General features: G+C 61.9%; 1 protein-coding gene and 1 long non-coding RNA gene across 4 annotated transcripts in view; one reads left to right on the top strand and one right to left on the bottom strand.

Moving 5' to 3' along the window:
• The window catches only part of ACSF3 (acyl-CoA synthetase family member 3), a 55,801-nt gene extending 40,430 nt beyond the window's left edge, over nt 1–15,371 (top strand). For all 3 annotated transcript variants that reach the window (XM_035336881.1, XM_035336882.1, XM_035336880.1), the window contains exons 8-10: nt 12,005–12,139; nt 12,833–12,944; nt 15,080–15,371. In XM_035336881.1, coding sequence (XP_035192772.1) covers nt 12,005–12,139; nt 12,833–12,944; nt 15,080–15,197 — 365 coding nt within the window. In that variant the 3' untranslated portion in view covers nt 15,198–15,371. The remainder of the gene's footprint in view (nt 1–12,004; nt 12,140–12,832; nt 12,945–15,079) is intronic.
• On the bottom strand, nt 13,015–16,296 carry LOC118172770. The gene is made up of 3 exons (XR_004753854.1): nt 16,169–16,296; nt 13,725–13,899; nt 13,015–13,055 (listed from the first exon to the last, which is right to left on the bottom strand). It is a non-coding gene; the product is annotated as an uncharacterized LOC118172770 (long non-coding RNA).
• Between the last annotated feature and the right edge of the window lie 2,339 nt (nt 16,297–18,635).

Consider the following 18,635-nt stretch of genomic DNA (forward strand, 5'->3'; position numbering starts at 1 on the left):
CCATCGGTGTGCTGGGGCTCCCGCGTGCTCAGGAGTTAAGGCAGCGCCGTGTTTGTGTGCACCCATCCTGATCCCTGCCCCAAAACTGCTCCCCTTACTGGGGCAGTCAGACGTGAAAGGCCCAGAAATGAGAAGCAGCACCTTGGCCGAGGGCAGACGGGCCCCAGAAGGCAAGCGGACCCCGCTGAGGTCTGGCTTTGCTGCTCATCCTTTTGGTGCTCGCCTCTCCCTGCCGAAAGCTGGTGCCCAGGACTTCGCCTGCTGGCTTATGCCGTGTAACGAGGTCGGATGCCAGCCCACGCCGAGGCTGGGATGGGGACCATATGCAGCAGTCCCCGAGGCCCCGAAACAACAGTCTGGAGATGGGCCTTTGTGTTCCCTGGCCACAGCCCGCTGGCCGTTTGGACCTGCTGGGGTGCCCATCTTGGGGTGGGGGGGAGAGGGTTTTGAATTTGGAGGAGACGCAGTGGGTGATGCTTTCCAAGCTCCGTTACCGTCTCTGCAGCTGAAGCTGAAGCTGCTGGGTCTATTCATCTGTGGGTTTTAGAGAGCTGCCAGCCTCAGGCGAGCCTGGCGTGTTTACCGAGAGTCCCCCGAGGCTGTTAGCTGGTGGTGGTGCTGGGAGCGCGGCGAGCACTGCAGGGCACAAAGAAGGATGGTGCCTGGGTGTGTGCTGCGCCCACCCCCTGCCCTTTGCGGTCGGCGTGGGCATGGGGAGCGTTTCTGGTGAGAGACATCAGCAATCCTCCCACAGCCTCGGCTTCTCGGGGCACGGCCCGAAGCTTCACGCCTGGGGTGTACAACCCGGAGCCCACCTCGTACGTCCACCACAACTCCCCTGGTGCAGTCCCACAGCTGGGCTTAGAGCCGGTTTTCATTCAAAGCGGACAAAAATTGCATCTTTCCTGTTATTTCCTGGGCTTTTTTTTTTTTTTTTTCCCCTCGGAACATCTGCTCTTTCAAACCAGGGTGACCAGAAGGTGCACCCGTGGGGTGAATCCTGTGGAGGCGTGGTGCCACGGGACTCGGTGACACGGCAGGTCAGTCCGCCTGCAAATATTGCCTTTATTTCTCCCCTGTGCCAAGCAGGGTGCCCCGATCGAGCAGGTGCCCCAGGAGAAAAGTCCCCAGGTGAGCAGAGGCAGACCTGCGTGGCGGCATGAGACACGCTACCTGCAGCTGGGTCAGGACTGTAGGGCACGGCACGAGGGGTAACGGGCACCCAACGGGCTTCAGGACAGTCAAGGAGCTGAGCTGTACAAGGGTACCCTGACAGGGTCACTGAGCATCATCCTGGCTTCTCGCCCTGCTGCCGGAGAGACGCATTAAGCTCAGGAAGCCTTTAAAAACCCGGCTAGAGGTGAAGGTATCGCTGATTTATCAGCCGAGACAAGGAGAAGCAGCGCTCCTTGTCGGTCGGACAGCAGGTCCCCGACTCCCCCTGTCCCCTGGCTGGGAGCAGCGTGGGGGAGAGCACGGCTCAGGATTTCTGGTTGGAAATCAAATTTGTCTTATCTGCAGCTGCCACCTCCCAGGTACCCGGAGATGCTGCCGGTGTTCCCTGCACCGCTCCAGCTCCGTCGGTGCTGCACAGCCACACAGCGCGTCAGTGAGCGGTGCCTTATTAGCACAGCTCTTTGTGAGATGCCCTTGAGTGATTTTTTTTTTCCAGGTGTAAATGCCAGGGGAGGCTGTACCAGTGCTTCGCATTCTTTCATCTCGGCAGGGTTTTGCCCTTTCTCCCAGCGTGGCTCTGACAGCAGGCTCAGCTCTGCTGCGCGTGGAATACAAAACAAACTTCCCTCTGCAGAGCATGACAGGAATTCATTCCAGGCTGGGGCTTGCTTTTTTTTTTCCTGGTTTTCTTTTTTTTTTCCCAGTGCTGGATGCTCCAGGGGTCTCTGCAGAAGTTTTCGTTTGCTTAACCTCTCCTCTCCCGGGACATGCGGCTCGGCAGCGGTCCTGCCAGCTCTCGCAGATGGGGAGGACTGCGAAGCAGCTCCGAGCTGCGGCGCAATTCCCATCACCTGGCAGAGTCAGGGGGAGAAGGAGCCCACACATCGAGGCGTCTGCAGCCTCAAGTCTCTTCGAGCGAGCCATTAGGGCAGTCGGAGGGTCTGTGCTCGGCTTGCTGAGCACACAGCGGCTGCCATTAGTGCTAATGGGAGTTAGGCGCGTGCATGGAGAGGCAAGGATGCCCCTGAGCTACAAATCTACTTGGCAATTTTATTATGTAAATAAATGGTGCTTGCACATACACCTGCTGCTGCTGCTGCTCGTGGTGATGTTCATGGCAAGATACGTAAACAAACAGCGATTCCGTTCTAATAGATTTATTTCCTTTCTTGTGAGCCATTAAATTACCTCCAGATTTCGTGCAGGTACAAAGCTGTAGCAGCATCGAAAGCTTGCTCTGCCCCAGAGGACGGCGGCCTGCAAAGCCTGACAGCCACCTCTTACTCTCTGATATTGTTTCGTGGGGAGGCTGTGAGCAACCTGCATCGTGCTCCGGGCATGAGGACGGCCTCGGATGTCCTCCCCTTGCACCAGGGCTCCCACCATCACCCGGCCAGAGGCAGCAGCGAGCCTCCTGGTGCTGGGCTGAGCTTGGGGAACATGAAAGCCACCTCTGGAAAGAGTCTCCATCCAGACCCCTTGGGGAGCTCCTCTGAGCAAAGGGTAAAGCTCTCCTCCCTTCAGGGGGTGAAGCAGAGCTTCAGGAATTGCTCTGGACCTGGAGGAGGCTCTGGGCTGGGTTTTGCAAGGAAATCCATCACCCTCATCCACAGCGCCGGTGCTGGGGCTCCCTGACACCGTGTCCCTACCTGCAGAGGAGCAGCCAGCTCCTGAAAGCTGCTTCGCCTGCTCACGACCACAGAAACATCTCTGGGCTGCAGCTGCTGCGCTGCCCTCCTGTCTTCTGCTCTGCGGGTCCGCCGGAGGTTCTTGGCAGCGAAATGGATGGTAAATAGGTAGGGCTGCTGCCAGCCAGCGTGCTGAGGCTGTCTGGGCTGCCGGTGCCGGGAGAGACGCTGCTCCCCACTGCGGATTTCGTGCCACCCCCAGGGCTCGTGGCCGGAGGAGCACGATGCAGGCGCTTCTCCCTGCGGAAACCTGCTCCTGGCGCGAAGTCTTTGCGCTTCGCCCAGGTGAACAGGAGCCCTGGGAGATGCCGGGGAGGGGAGACGGCTTCCTCATGAATAATTGGAGCTTTGTTAATATGCATGCGTTTTTTAAAGAAGTTTCAAACTCTCCCTCTTCATCTCTGTCTTCCCCCTCCCACCCCCCGGCCAATTTGATGCTTTATTAATGACGGCAGTGCCAACCCAACGCTGCCCTCGGTGTGCTGAGGCGAGAGCCTTGGAGCACGCCAAGTCCTCGTGCAGAGGCAGCTCATTTATTTTTGGTCGTTGGGTTTAAAGAGCCTGGGGAAGGCGTTTCACCAGCTGAAGCAAACGGGTGAGGATAAATGGGCTCGGCCAGCGCCGCACAGCCACCCGCGGCTGCGGCGAGCTGCACCCCGGGAGCTCAGCAGCTCTGCGCAGGGTGGAAAATGTGTGCAAAAAGCAGGAGGGAGAGATTGAAACCTCAAACGAGGGATCCGGCTGAACAGGGACTTTTGGAGGCCTCTTACAGCTCAAGAGAGGAGCCAAGGACCTAAGGGAAGGACGGGGAGGGCAGGGTCGGGTGTTGGTTGCGGTTGACTTTGATGGCTTGGCTTTTGGGGTCCTTTATCTCGATCTCTGGGGCCTTTCTAGCTGCGGTTGCTGATCTTTTGGGAGTTCTGCTCCACATTTGAAAGGGCAGGATGCTGCGGGGCTCTGGCCATGCTCTGCCGTGCCTGCTGGCCCACCGGGGGTAAGGGCAGCGAGCAGGAGGTGAGCGGAGAGCCCTCTGCGCCCAGGGCTGATACCGGCGTGGGACAGGACACGCTCAGCAGGCCTCCGCAACGGGGCCAAAACCCAGAATTTCAGGAGCGCTAATTGCTGTTAATTAGCCACAATTTGTGCTCGTGACCTCTGGAGCAGCCTGCTCCTAGCCAAGACGGCTGTCAGCGGTGACAAACGTTATTCATTGCCACACAATAAATCAAGCTGAAGTCGCCTCCGTTATTTAGCCTATCATTTAGCATTTCATTAAATAGATACGTGCGCATACATCATCGTTGCTGAGGCTGTGTCAGTCCCCCTCAGGAGGAAGGTTGCCTCCGATCAATCCCAGCAGCGCGGCGTGGGGCCGGGGATGCGCCGCGTGCCGGGGCAGCGCCGTGCCGAGCATCCCTCAGCCCCTACCACGGCGTGCAGCCACGGCGTCACGGGCACGGCTGCTGCTGGTGCTCCCCAGGGCAGATGAGGCTCAGAGAGGGGAGATCTCCCTTGGGAGGACCGGACCGAGTTCCCGAAGTGGGGCCTGACCTGCAGCTGCCCACAAGGTGCAGATCAGGGAAGGTTTCTGCGGGGTTGGTGCTGGGCTTTCCGTGAGCTCCGGCGTGGAAACAGCAGCAGGAATAGGGAAGGGAAGGCTTGGTTGTGTTCAGGGCGTGTTTGAGGATGAGAGGGGATTTGCTCCTGGTTGCTCTTTGCTCTGCTTGCTGTTGGCTTTCACGGAGAATGTCTTCACTTTCCCATAGAAGTAAAGGAGAAGGGGTGGCATTAAAAGGAGCCAGGGGCTACACAAAATCTCTACAGGAAGTATTTCAGGGCGCACACAGCACTAGGAAACCCGTGCACCACCACGGCAAAGCAGCAACTGCCCTTCTCACGATGCTGACGACTCGTGGTGAGCGTGGGGGTGCTGAGCAGAGGTTTTGGGTGGGAGATTTTCGGCTCCCCATCCCTGCCCAGGTCCAAGCGGCGGCTCCTGCTTGTCCGTGCGGCACCAGGCGCTCGGTGCCCTCCCTCTCCCAACGCTCCATAAATAAATTCCCCTAGTCCATCCTAGCACACTGTATCAATCTTGTTTAATAGACTGGAAAGCTTATTGCATGGCGGCAGGTCGCAAGGAGTGTCGAGGTGATGGATTGCGCCTTCCCGGAGTCGGGCGTCGTTGATGTATAATGAAATATTTATGATTTATTCCAGCTAATAAACTGGAGTGAAGTGTGTGATGTATGCGAGCAGATGGGGGATCTATTGATGCAGTTTTCATGGTGCGGAGGGGAGGGAAGGGTTTGTGGCCGCAGCGCACGCGTCTCGCGCAGCCTCCCGTCCCTCACGGTGGGCACTTCGCTGCAGGGGGGACGGATGGTCTGATTCCTATAGATGTCCTTCAGCGCTCTCCTTCTACGTGTTTGTCCACCCCGTATCTCCTCCCACGGCTTCTCCCAGCCACGGAAGCCTGCAGCAGTGGGGTGACACTGTTTCTGGGAGCATTTGGGGCTGGAGCTGTGCAGGCTGCTTGTGCTGGCCGGGCTGGAAGGACCCCTCCTGCCTCTCCCTGGCGCACGGCACAAAGGCTGGGGGACGTCACTGCATGCTCTGCAGCTTCCTTACCTATACAAAGAATTTACATCAATTCGGGAGACACTGAGCTGCCCTGGGAAGAGCAGGGAAACCTGAAACCCGAGAAAAGAAGCGCGTGTCCATGAGGGATGCATGGACCTCGTTGCCGCGGGATGCTCCCGAAGCCAGAAGCGTGGTGATGGGAGAGGGAAAAAACCTTCCTGTGGTCAGCTGCTGGGTTGGCTGTGCCCCTTCGTGCCTCTGTGCACGTTTGGCTGCGGTCATCCTGGTGCAAGTCTGGCCCTGGGACAGAGCTTCCTGCTGCCTGCCTGCAAAGCACTGCTCAGGCGAAGGGGATGTGTGCCCACAGGTTTTGCTCTGCTCTCCAAAGCGATGAGGGTGTCAGGATTAGCGCTCGGGCTCCTCGCTGCCTGGAAAATAAATCATCGTGTTAATCACGGGTGTATGGCTGCCAGAGAGTGAGCTCTGCCTTGGCCTGGGATGTACCGGGAGCATCAACAGCCATTCTGGGGAGGGAGAGACACGCGGGAGTTACTCCGAGGCGGAGCTGAGCCGATGCACAGCCCTGAGCAGCGCAGGAGCAGGGCTGCTCCCCCGTCCTGCCGCTGTCCTGCCAGCTGTGCCGTTTCTGCCTAATTAGCCTCGGCATCAGCGTGCTTTGAGATCCTCGGCTGAAAGGCACCAGAGAAGGGCACGGACTGATTATTCTGCCTGCCTCGACACGAGCTTCCCAGGGGGCTGCAGCCCATCCCTGCGACACGGCGGCTCTGCAGGCACGGGCTGTGCAGGGGCACGCAGGGGGCAGAGCGCCTCCTTCTACCCTTCCTCTCTCAGGACCAGGAATCACTGTGCAGGACAGCAGCTGATGGCAGGGGATCCCTCCATCGGTTTGGAAAAAAAAGGCCAAAAGGCTCCCCAAAGAGGAGGTGTGCAGCCCACCAGCAGCTGGCACTGGGACGTGAGCCCAGCTGTGCGGGCAGCCCTCGGGCAGGAGCAGCCCTGCCACCAGCCCTGCAAACTCCTCACCTGAAGCAGCAGGGTGTCCTGCATCCCACCCCATCCAGGGGCACTGTGTGGGGACTGTCCCTTTCCCTTCTATGTCCCTGCTGGTCTCGTGGAAAGTGGCTTTGGGAAGTCCCCGCGCTCCAACCCGGCTCTCCAAGGAACACCGGCTCGGGCTCTTCCCAAAGTGCCAGCAAGGCGAGGCTAATTTGCAAAACCTGCCATGATTCCTTAACAGGAAAAGGTCTAATTAATATCAGAAAGTGCTCAAGCCCCGCTCTCCTGCTGGCAGGGAAGAGCCCGCCAGCCCCCCCGCGCCCCCGCGGTCCCGCAGGCGTTGCTTTCCTCCCGGGCTCTCCGCGCTCCCGTCTGCGCGCAGCCACTTCTGAAAGCTGGAGGAGCCGCTCCGGCAGCCAGGAAACTGTTAAGCAAGCAGCTCCAACCCGCTGGGTCAGCAGGCACCTTCCACCAGGAGCAAATCACTTAGCAGGTACCGTGGGGTGGCAGCAGGAGGCCGGTGGAGCACAATTTGCTCGGGGCGAGGGCTGTGCCCCACGCAGGGGGGACGTTTGGTGGCAGCTGATCAAGGCTCTGCAGCTCCCCGTGGCAGGAGGGTAAAACAACCCGCTTCTGGTTTCTCAGCAAAACAAATTCCCTTTCAAAACGTTTGGCTGTTTCCTGATGCCTTACGGAGGCGCTGCCCTTGGTCTGCAAAGCGCCACGGCACGGCGAGCAGGAGGGGCAGGGGCGTCCACAGACCCTCTTGACCCTGGTGACCAGAGTCCTGGTGTCCCGCTCTCCTGTCCCCAGGGGCCCTGTGCGCCCAGCTGCAGGGCTGAGGTCTGCCAAGCACCTCTCCTCCCTGGGGCCTGACCCCTTACGAGGGCAATGCCACCCCTGTTCTCCAGCGAATGTGCCTCAGTGTTTGATTTTCCCAGCAGATCCCGGCACAGTCCTGGCTCTGCTTCCAGCACGGGCTTAAATCACCGTCCTTTGTGTTAACCCGGTCATGTTTTCTGTGCACTCCTGCTATCTCAGAACGTCTCCAGGTCGCCAAGTGCTTCATTGCTCCGAGCGTTCTCCTGGTCAATAGCTATTTCCAATGTTTGCTCGCGACACCTGTGATGTAGAAGCGGCGCAGGGTTTGCCAGGAAGGAGCTGAAGGTCTTAGCACAGAAACTCTGGGGAACGTTTGCTGCTGTAGCCCTGCTCCTTGGAGCTAAAAGCCTTTGTTCAGCGTGTCCTGGGGAGGCTGCCGGGGCTCGGGGTCAGCCCCTGAGACCTCTCCGCTCTGCGGAGGAGGAGCTGCGCAGACCGAAGGCTGTAGGGACGGTGCTGGCAGGGCCACAAGGGCTCTTTCGTCTTTGCTACAAGTATTTGGCAACTTGAAGGAACACTGCAGAAATCCCTGGGGCTGGGGTTGGGAAATAAGGTCCCCATTGCAGCTTGGCCGCTTTGGAGAGTTTGCCCAGGCAAGGCACGCATCTGCAGAGCGGCAGCGTTTCCAAGGGACCCTCTGTGGCCAGCCCTTCCCCAGAAATAGAAACACTTTACCCAAAAGCCTCAGTTTTAAGACAAGGGCGGTCTGGGAAAGGCCTTTCACGCCTCTCAGCACCAGTGGCGTGGTTCGTGCTGGACTGGGGCCTCCAGGGGCTGAGCCATGCCGCTGTGAGGTGGTCACAGCGCAGGCTGCGGGCTGGTGGGGATGTCCACAGCGGGCTCCTGCGGGTGCCGGGGGGCTCATCCCTCCCGGTGGCTCACAGCCCTGCAGCCTGTGACACGCAGCACCCTGTGACCCCCCCCCACCACGGCATCCCCCCAAGCTCAACTGGTGCAGGAGCCTCCTCAGCATCTTGCGGAACAGATGCCCGCTGAGCGTCTTGAAACGAATCCAAAGGTAGCAGTGATGGCTGCTGTCAGGGAAACAATAATCCCGTGGCCTCGCCAGCATCAGCTGCGCCCGGGTGCCGGCGCTGTGCGGCGCACGGAGGCTCCTGCTGCTGCTTTGTTGGATGGAGGGGGTCTGGCGGAGGTGTCCCGGGGGAGCAGAGGTGGAGACGTGGCCGTGTCACAGGCTGCAGCCTTCTCATCACCCAAAAGCTCCTTCCCCTGTGAGGAAGGGAACGCTGCTGCTGCCTCCCTGCTGGGGGGGTTCTGGGCACGGGGATGTTTGGGTGATGCTCGGGGTGATCCCTGTGTGGGGGCCGGGGGGAAAGGAGAGGCTCTGGGAGCAGTTCAGCCACGTGGGTGCAGAGGTGACGGGTGGCTCAGGAGCAGGACCATGCCGGGGTTGAGCCTGGTGTTTTATCAACCACGTCCACGCACCCCTCCTGTCCCCGTGCTGGGAGCCACAGGCACAGCCAGCTGGAAAGCAGGGTCAGCAGAAAGGTGGTTTGGAAGGCAGTGTCATCTCACGGCAGGGGAGCTCCATCCTGCGCTCAGAAACGCCACCCGTCCCCTCCGCCAGCCCGGGAGGAGGTACCCACACGTGCCTGGAGGCTGCTGGGTGAGACACAGCAAGCTGCAGCCCTGCGGAGGTGGGAGCCTGCGTAACGGAGCAGAATTAACTCGGGGAGCCGTGGGGACAGAGCGCGATGCTGGCAGCGGGGCCGCGGGCAGGCGCACCGCTGCACCAAGGGCTGGGCACGTCGGGCACGGAGAGACCTGGGGGGGGAGCGAGCAGCTTCTGCCACGGGACTTTGGAGCAGCATCAGGTTTGGAAACGGTGCTCTTCACGCCGCTCAGAGGCAGCACGTGGGGGAGAGCCATTAAGCAACCGGCAGCATGCTTTTAACCAGTCTGGCTGGCACGGGAGGTCCCTGCTGGCCTGGAAGCCGTCGCGTGCTCTGTCGCTCCGGCTGCGCGGCGCTCGAGCCGCCCTGGTGTGCTCGGCTGGTGGCAGATGGCGCGGGGCAGAGGGTAATGTGGCTGTCCTCGGCGGACGGCGGCCCCTGCGGCGCCACGCGCAGCCAGCTCCCTCCTGTCAGCGCGGGGAGTGACAGCAGGGCCCTGGCGCTCGGAGGGCAGGAGAGAGGAGACAGAAAGCCAGAGACGGGGGGGTTTCAGAGCTCGCCCAGGAGCTCCCCGTAATCACAGTAATGATACGAAACGCCTGCTGTGTCAGGAGGGGTGGGAGCACTGCAGAGGCGTCCACGTAGAGAGGTGTTTGGGGTCCACAGGGACCAAGGTGAGCGGTGAGGAGGGGGTCTCCTCTCCAGCCGAGCTCCCCCCGTCCGTGCTCCATCCAAAGTGACCATCACCTGTCACCTGTCATCCCCTCCCCTTGCTGCACAGTGAATATCTGGGGAGGGGGCGATGGCCTGGGGAGCGCACAGGGAGCTACATTGGGCAGTCAGCAGCGGCACACCTCTAGCACGGGACACGCACCTCCGGGAGCAGCCACCACCAGCCCGCGCTCGTGCCAGGGACAGCAGGGGACAGCCGTGCGGGGACGCTGGCATTAGCCAGCCCGGAGCCAGCTGCCACCCAGCTGAGCCAGCCTGGCACGGCGCCCGGCACCGCGAGCCCGCTCCTGCGCCAGCCCCGGCACAGCGCCCGCCTCGCGTGGCACAGGTAGTCGGCGGGGCCAGGAGCTCGGGCTGCTGCCAGCTCAGGTGTTCTGCTGTGCTGCTGACGTGCCACGACACCCTGCTGGGGTCCCTCTGCTGGGGGTGAAACACGGAGGCTTCCCGAGCTAGAAATACTTGGGCCGTTCTCCCCAACCCTGAAATGGAGGAAAATGCAAATGTGGCAGCTCTGGTGTGCTTAAATATTGAAGAGCAGCATGGGCACTGTATGTCATTGAACCGGCTCTGAATTCCCTCTCCTCTCCCTGTCTCCTCTGCATGCATAAGCAGCTCCTGATCTCGCTGCTGAAAGCTCGTGGCTCCCCAGTCCCCCCGTGCCACGTTTTAATTAATGCTCGCTCTCCAGCCCTGTGTCAGTCACACATGCCACGGTGATACGGGCCGCAGAGGGCGGTTTATCACGGCAGTCATGAATTCCTCTCAACCCCAAGCAGCCAAATACCCAGAGAGCCCTGGTTTCAAACTCTCCCACAACTTTAAAATATTCCAGACAGCTCCCAACATCCACAGCCGTGCGAGTGCCAAGAGGAAGGCAGGGAACTACACGAACAATTAATCATTTCCTGGCTGACCTGAGCGAGAGGAGCTGCTCCGCAGTTGGCATGTGCCAGCGGAACGGGGACGCGACTCTTTTGGGGAACGGCCCCAAATTTCAGAACCGATTGTGATTTTTCATTGCTCTGCCACCGTAAATCTCTAAGCGTTCTCTGCCTCTGCATGCACCACGTGCAGTCCCTGCGGAGTGTCAGAGGTGAGCTGGGGGCTAGATTGGTAAAGCTGCGCAGCCAGCGGGCATCGGCATCACCGGCCTCTGCGGGGTGGCTCCGTGAGGCCCCCGAGGAGAGGGGACCTCACCTCTGAGAGAGGGGAATGGGGAACACGCGGGGCTTGGGGAGCAGGAGGCACTGGGGAAGCTCTTCCTGGGCCACCCGATGAAGTCCCCAGGTCTCGACTGCCCCAGAGCCCACCCAGTGATCTGGCACAGTCCCTGCACAGCCTGCACCCTAACCAGAGGCTCAGGGGTCCTTCAGGCTCCGTGCCCTCTGCAGCTCCCACAGCTCCGGGGTGAGCGCAGCAGCCCCGCGGTGCCCACGGACCCTTTGCTGGGAGCTCTTTTCCCGCTGCCAGAGCTGTCACCGTGCCTGCGCTCCCCAGCCAGCAGCACGCAAAGCTGCAGGAGGGGAGCAGGCTGGGTGCACGGACACCACGGTGGTGCATGTCATTAGGGCAGCACGCAGGCTGCGCGGGGTATTGCCGAGGGCCCCCCGGTGCTGCCATCAAGGCTCTGAAATTGAAATGCGAGGTCCCGAGCCCCCCCTTACCCCCTGGTTGGCAAAGGCTCTATTAGCAGGATGTGAGTAATCATCTTAAGTAGCTATCAAAGTGCAACAGCTTGTTAAGCATTTAGCCAGGTTGTGCTGACATGACCTCTCTCCTCAATCTTCCCAGCCTCGGCGCGAGCGGCTAATTACCGGAGCACACCTGCCACGCGCCTTCTCCCCCACCTCCCGCCCCGCAGGAAGGACAAAGTCTCACTTGGGGCCCTCTCTTCTTCCTGACACCGTCCCCCACCCTATTTTGTGTCACCAGCAGCCGGGCAGGGGACAGGGACAGTCTGGTCCCGCTGCTGTGCACCGTGCTGAGCGCGCTGGGTCGTGCGTCCGCCTGCGGTGGTGGCTCCTTTCGTTGCTTCCATGTTAAGGGATTTGTGGCTGCACAGCCTTATTCTTCCCTTTCTCCCCGCAGAAAAGCAACGCCTGCTCCCCTCCGTGCGTCCCTGGGTGCAGGCTGTTGGGTGGGAAGGCTGGCACCCACCCCGGGGGGCTCTGCAGATGTCGAGTGCGGCTCCTGCGCACGGTGCCACCACCCGAGCCTTGTGTGCAGGATGGAGGGGGTGGCAGAAACAGGGGGACCTGGTGGAGCAGCCCTGACACAGCCCGCTTTGTTTCCCAGGGGACACGGCAGCCTACCAAGACGGCGTGTACTGGATCAAGGGCCGCACCTCGGTGGACATCATCAAAAACGGAGGGTTCAAAATCAGCGCTCTGGAGGTGGAGCGGCAGCTGCTCGCGCACCCGCACATCGCAGGTACGTGCGGGGGCTCCGTGGGACGATCCCGGGGCTGTGCCTGACAAGGAGCACGGGGACGTGTGGGGTCCTGGTCCCAAGGTGCTGGCACGGGGCCACCCCAGGGCTCGTGCCCCGAGGCTGCTGCCCATTCCTTCCCACCATCAGGCCCACGTCTGGGCGAGGAGCAGGCGGCATCTGAAGCCCACCACCAGTCACCTCTCAGGGCCGAAGCCACGTAGCTCACAGCTGGGTGCCAAGTCAGCAGCAGCTCTCATCTGACGTTGGAAATGAGGCTGTAATTAAATCTGTGCTGACCTTGTGCCTGACCCTGCACGAGGGGGTGGAAGCGGTGCCCCTGGCTCGACACCGCTGTGTGCATCGCATCCCCCTGCTGACTCCGAGTCGCTCCAACCTGGGGGCTTCCTGCCTTCCGTGGGGCTTCCTGCCTTTCCGTGGGGCTTCCTGCCTTCCGTGGGGCTTCCTGCCTTCCGTGGGGCTTCCTGCCTTCCGTGGGGCTTCCTGCCTTTCCGTGGGGCAAAGCTCTGTTCCTGGAAATGGCAGCAGCAGAGGAGTTCCTGGTGTTTTCCTGCCGCAGCATCCCGTGCCATCCTCCTCCACGCGCTGCCCCTCCAGCTCACCGCAGTGCCGAGCCCCCTCTGCCCCCAGGACCTGCTCGCGCTCCTCACCTCGACTCCTGTGCTCTCCCTGCAGACGTGGCTGTGATCGGGCCCCCGGACATGGTCTGGGGCCAGCGGGTGAGCGCCGTGGTGCAGCTGCGCAGGGGCGAGATGCTCTCGGTGAGCGCCCTGAAGGAGTGGGCCAGGTGAGAGGCAGCGGGGCTGCGCGCAGCGAGGGCACCGCAGGCAGGGCCGGGGCGGGCAGCAGGGACAGGACAGCAGGGACAGGACAGCACCTCAGGGCTCAGCACCCTCACCTGGGGACGTGCCAGAGGAGGAGCCAGGGGTGGCAGCAGCGACGCTGTGCCTCGGGTACTGGCAATGGCAGAGGCGCAGCTTCTACCAGGAGGTTGCCAAGCACGGGAGACAATGGGAATAAACGGGCCTCTCACCCCAAAAGTACCCGTGAGTAATGACTCGCCCCCACGGCAGCAGGGCCAGGCCTCTGGCAGCCCTGAGCTCCTTTCTGGAGAGCAGGGCACAGACAGCAGCTGGCCGTCCGGCACGGTGTCAGCCTGCAAACCCCAGCGCTCACAGCAGTCCAAGAGCAGCCAGCGCTGAGGTCTGGGGCATCAGCTGCAGGAGGAGGAGAGCATAAGCTGGAGCCAGGAAGCAGAATCGCCAGGGTTATCGCTAATATTCCATTAGCAAAATATTTAATAGCAGATTTCTTTCTTTTCCTGGCAACTCCCTCCTCCAGGCTGCGGATATTTTTGGCGAGGCTGGCGCTATTTTGTAAGCGGCAGGAGCACTTGTTTCATCAGGGGCTGCACAGCCAGCCAATTAAAGATTTCCCCTGGATTTGCAAAAATCACAGTTGGGGGACTGCGATTTAGCAAATGCAGGGAAGATGCTAGCTGGCCGGCTGCTGCTCTGATTAAACAGTTGCGTGGTGGGGGGAAGAGAATCAAACAAAGAAACCAGACCTGCGCCCGTGCTGCTTGGGCAGAGGGGCCAGGACCCCACCGGGCATCCCTCCTGCTGCCACCCCTGCTCACTGTGCACGCCTTAACCCTCTGGCTGCTGGCTCTCCGGGGCTCCTGCTCCTCCAAGGCATCCCGTGGCCGTCAGCAGCTTTTGTTTCCTCATGCTGACGTCCTCCTGCGAGCGGAGATTCCCCTTCGTGGCCAGGCTCGGTCTGCCTGGGTTGGTGTGGATGCCACCGGCTCTCTGGTGCGTGGGGCTCCTCCGTGTGGGACCCCACAGCGGCTGCTCATCCCCGAACTTCATGGAAAGAACACTGGGGTAGATCCTTCATCCCCACTCCCTGGCCATGGCCCTTGTTACCCCTGCAGCCGTGAGAGCCCCCGGAGGGAAGCTGCTGTCCCCAGAGCCCTTTAAGCAAAACCCACTGGAGGCTGGGGAGGAGGCGACCACGGTGCCCAGCACCAGCGCTGCTCCCTGCGGGCACTGCTCCAGCTCTCCCCGTCTGCCTCTCCCTGTCTCTCCCCTTTATTTTTCACGTCACTCACATTTGCCTGGCCCTTCTCTCGCGCTCCCTGGCAGGAGCCACATGTCCCCCTTCAGCGTGACTCATTTCGCAGCTCCGGCCCCCAGCCACGCTTGCCGGGCGCCAGGCACCACCCCGAGCTGGAGGCGTCCATCTGGCCGGGGGTGCTGGGGGTGCTGGTGGCGGCGGGCGAGGGCTCTGCAGACTTGGCACCTGGCGTTAGAGCCTCTGCCAGCGCGCTGCCGGGGCTGGGCACGGCCCCAGGCTGGTGACACACGGCACAGAAGGCAGGAGAGCCTCCCCCCCGCGCTCCACAAAGGGCACGGCGCGCCGAGCTCAGCCTCCCTCCTGCAGCAGGCAGAGCCCCGCGGGCTGTCACACAGCCTGTCACCCTGCCACCAGCATGGCCCAGAGCTGGTCTCCGAGGGGCTCTGTGCGGGGACGGCGCCGGGGACACGCACGGTTTTGGCATCCTTAGTGGCACGGTGCCGTTTTCCCCTGCCACATCTGATGGGGAGGATCAAGGAGTCCGTTAATGCCTCTGCCTCCTGATCACTTGCTGGAGGCTCTCGTGCACCCTGTGAGGGGTGAGCGATATTTTGGGGTGCTGCCGGGGCGCGTGGCACTCGCTGCGTCCCAGGGCATGGCAGGGTGCGGGCACCGAGGGTGACCCAGCACAGGGGTGCCCACGCCACCGGGGCTGGACGCAGCAGGCAGGATGCGAAGCCTGGGAGCAGATCCCCTGTGGGTCCAGCAGCGTTCGTGAGGCATCAGGAGGGGCTGGAAGCACAGATTTTGGTCAGCTTTAACACCTGCATCTCTGCGTTGCAGGGAGACCATGGCACCCTACACCATCCCCACAGAGCTGATTGTGGTGGAGGAGATCCCACGCAACCAGATGGGAAAAGTCAACAAGAAGGAGCTGCTGCAGCGCTTTTACCCGGCCTAGCACACGGCCTCGGGCCGGGGCCAGGAGCCTGGGGGTGCTCCACTCCCTGCCACATCCCTTTCCAGGGGCTGAAATGGTGCTGGTGGGGTGCCAGCAGGGATCAGCAGGGGCAGCTCTGGGCTCACCGCGCTCCTGTCCGTGAAACCAAGCCCAATAAAAGTGAGATTCACCCTGCCTGCTCTTCTCCTTGGCTGAAGAGCTGCAGGGGTCACTCCTCGTGCAGGAGGACGAGGGCTGTCCTGCTCATAGAAGTGAAGTGGGGGGAATTTGGGGGGGCCTGGGCCAGGACTGCCCCCCTTGTCTGAGTGCTGCCAGCAGGCACTCACGGGACAAAGCTGCTCCGTTTAACGCACACGTAGGACAGGTGAGAAGCAGAAAGGTGAGGGCTGAGCGTGGGGCTCGGTTCTCTGCACTGTGAGCACCCCAAACCCTGGCTGGAAGGGCTCTGGGCTCCCTGCCTGCTCCTCTGGGCACTCGTCCCCATGCGGCTCCTCACCAGCTGAAATCACTCCTCACGTTAAGCCCCTGTCCTCAGCCAGCTGTGGCAGTGCCTGGTCATTTTGCCTCCCTCTCTGCCCTTTCCCACGGGCTCAGCAATTCTGGCTTACAGAGGGAGAGCCCCGGGACACCCCATAACCTGCTGCGAGCACCCCGCGCCCCCAGCCTCTGCCGAGCGCCGCCTCCTGCTTCCCCACAGACCTGAAGCAGTACGAGAGAAGCAGAAACAAACACGGGGTGCTGAATAACCCACAGCATCTCTGCCACCGAGGTGCTTCCACACCAGCTGGGTCCCAGCACGGGGCGATTACGGGGTGCTGGCACCACCGGCCATGGGGACACGGCAGGAGCAGGGTGCAGGAGGCAGCGGGGAGCAGCTGCAGCACAAATCGCACCGCACGTGCACGCCTCTGTGTGTGTGTGTCTGAAGGTCATCGATTTCCCAGAGGACAGGCAGTATCGATAGATCCTACCTTTATAAACGGAGCTTTGTCCCTGTTTGACTTCGTGCACGCTCTGCCGGATCGATGTCACCACGGGGGCCGGCGGCCGTGCCCTGCGGCTCCATCCCCGGCACGGGAGGAGGGACGGGGGGGACACAGCTCATCCTGCCAGCCATGGGGCACCAGGAAGGGTAGGAGGGGCAGGGAGCAGGGGTAATTGATTAAATACCTTCGTTAGGGTTGGCGGAGCCCCGAGCACCTGGGAGGGCAATCAGCGTGCTGCGCTGCGGTGTCAGAGCCCAGCTCCGTCGGCCCTCGCCGGTCTGTGGAGGGACCGAGCGGATCCTTTGTTAAAACATCAACGATGCAGTAAATTTTGTAACTTACCAAATAGATCAATATCAAATTATCATGTCTCACATTCATAACTCTTAAGCAAGCAACAATGGAGAGAGACAAGGTCACTGGAGAATAAATAGCAGCAAAAGCTCTTAATGATCTATCATTCTCGACAACCCCAGGCACCCAGCACCAGCCTGGTGACAAGATCATTAATAAAACTCTGCAGGAACGCTATCGATTGCTTTGATGGATGATCACAGGTAGCAAATACTGTAAAACACCTGGTTGTCACACGCTGAAATGAGTAGTGTGACTCGCACCCCGGCACAGAACCGGCTGCGGCACCGCCGGGTCTCCTCCCCGGTGGCGGCTGCTGCAGGGAGGGTGGTCGGTGGCCACGGCACCCCCAGCTCCCAGCCCCTCCAGCTCGTCCCTCCCTAAAGACAGGAGCAATTTATTAAGAGCCTCGTTAAAGCACCTGGTCACCGTGCCCCACGCCCCAGGTTGGAGCTGGGTAGGCCAGAGACAGATGTGGGAGCCTTGGTGCTGCTGGAGGAACCTGCAGACCCCGCTCCTTCCCCTCGCTGCTGGACGTGGCCCTGGGACACTGACACAGCCCAGACACTGGGGACGGGATGGGGGTCCCCCAGGCCATGGGCTCTGCACCCCCCGTGCCACATCCGTCGGGGATGCTCCAGACACTTTGCTTGCGAGCCACGTCCGCGTTGACGGTCTGATCATATGTACACAACCATTCAATTACCCCGTAATGGCTACAGGCTATTAAGCCATCAATCTCCTTCATTAAGGCCTGCCAGGCCCGGCCCGGCACCGCGCAATAAAACCCTTCAAACAACACCACCCACCCAAAGTAGCATCCTTCATGCGCCGGCCCCGCCACCCAACTCGGGCACCACCGCCGTGGCCATCCCGCAGCGTCCCCAGCCCCGCTGCAGCGTTCCCCTGCCCAGAGCCACCCTGGAGCGCCCATGGGTCCACTGCCCTGAGCTGCCAGCACCCTGCGGTGCTGGTCACCCCTTGTTGGGGTGTCCCCGGAGAGCTGGGGGCTGTCCCCGGCCACTCACCCCTGCCCTGGGCTCAGCACGGCTCGGCACGCCGGGCCCCGCGCTCGCGCTTTATGGCTGACATTATCTTTTATGGCCATATAAAAGCCGAAGCTCCAGTGGCTTTATGGCTGCTGCGACGGCATTTGGCACCTCGCTGCTCAGCGCCGCCGCGCTGCCGGCTGCTCGCCTCCCCCGTGTTCCCTCTGCGCCCACCTTAGGGCAGGACTGGTCCCAGTGCCCTCGCTGGGGACGCAGCTGGGCACAAGCCCCAAAACTCTTGTGCTGGGCTGGGCTCCAGGGGCAGGTTTTGGGGGCCGGGGGGTCAGGGAACACGCTGCCCTGCTGGGAACGGAGCCGTGCCACCGGGATGAGCCCGCGGCGCGGCGCTGGCACCTTGTCAGAGCCCATCACGTCTGCGACCCATGCCCCCACGCCACGGTGCCGGTGGCAGGGAACATCTGCTCGGCCGCCCCGCTGCCACGGCACATTAGGGTCAGGGTCAGCTGCCAGGACCCCCAGCCACGGCCAGTGGGGCCGTTCCCCGCTGTGACACTGATGCGGGGTGGCAGGGCAGGCGGGCGGATGGATGGCGTCGGGCAGACGGAGGGGGACAGAACGAGTGCCAGGGCTGAGCCGTGCCGTGGGGTCACTGGTGCCCGACGCTCACCCACTCGTGGCAGGGCTCCACGTCCCCTCCTGGCCACCTGCAGCCCTGCCATCACTCAGCTTTTGTGCAGAGCTGGGGGGGGGGGACGGGGGACAGAAGACCCCCTGTGTCCCCCAGCCCTTTTCCTTCGGGCTGCCCCCCCTACGGCTTTCCTGATGCGCTGTGCGGGAGGGAACCGGGGGGTCCCCAGGGAGAGGAGAGGGGCTGGCTGGGGTGGGGGGGAGGCACCCGCTGCAGCCCGGCCCCCCCCCCCAGCCTCTCCCCGCTGCGGCCCCCGGGGTGCGGGGACACGGAGCCGGTGGCCGGGGCGATGCTGCCCTCTGGTGCCGCCACCTCGCGGAGCTGCGGGACCGGCACCGGGAGGGGGGGCGGGAAATGGGATGGGGATGGGGATGGGGATGGGATGGGGAGGGGATGGGGA

The sequence above is a fragment of the Oxyura jamaicensis genome, chromosome 11 (genome assembly GCF_011077185.1).
Source record: "Oxyura jamaicensis isolate SHBP4307 breed ruddy duck chromosome 11, BPBGC_Ojam_1.0, whole genome shotgun sequence".
In the NCBI taxonomy this organism is placed as follows: domain Eukaryota; kingdom Metazoa; phylum Chordata; class Aves; order Anseriformes; family Anatidae; genus Oxyura; species Oxyura jamaicensis.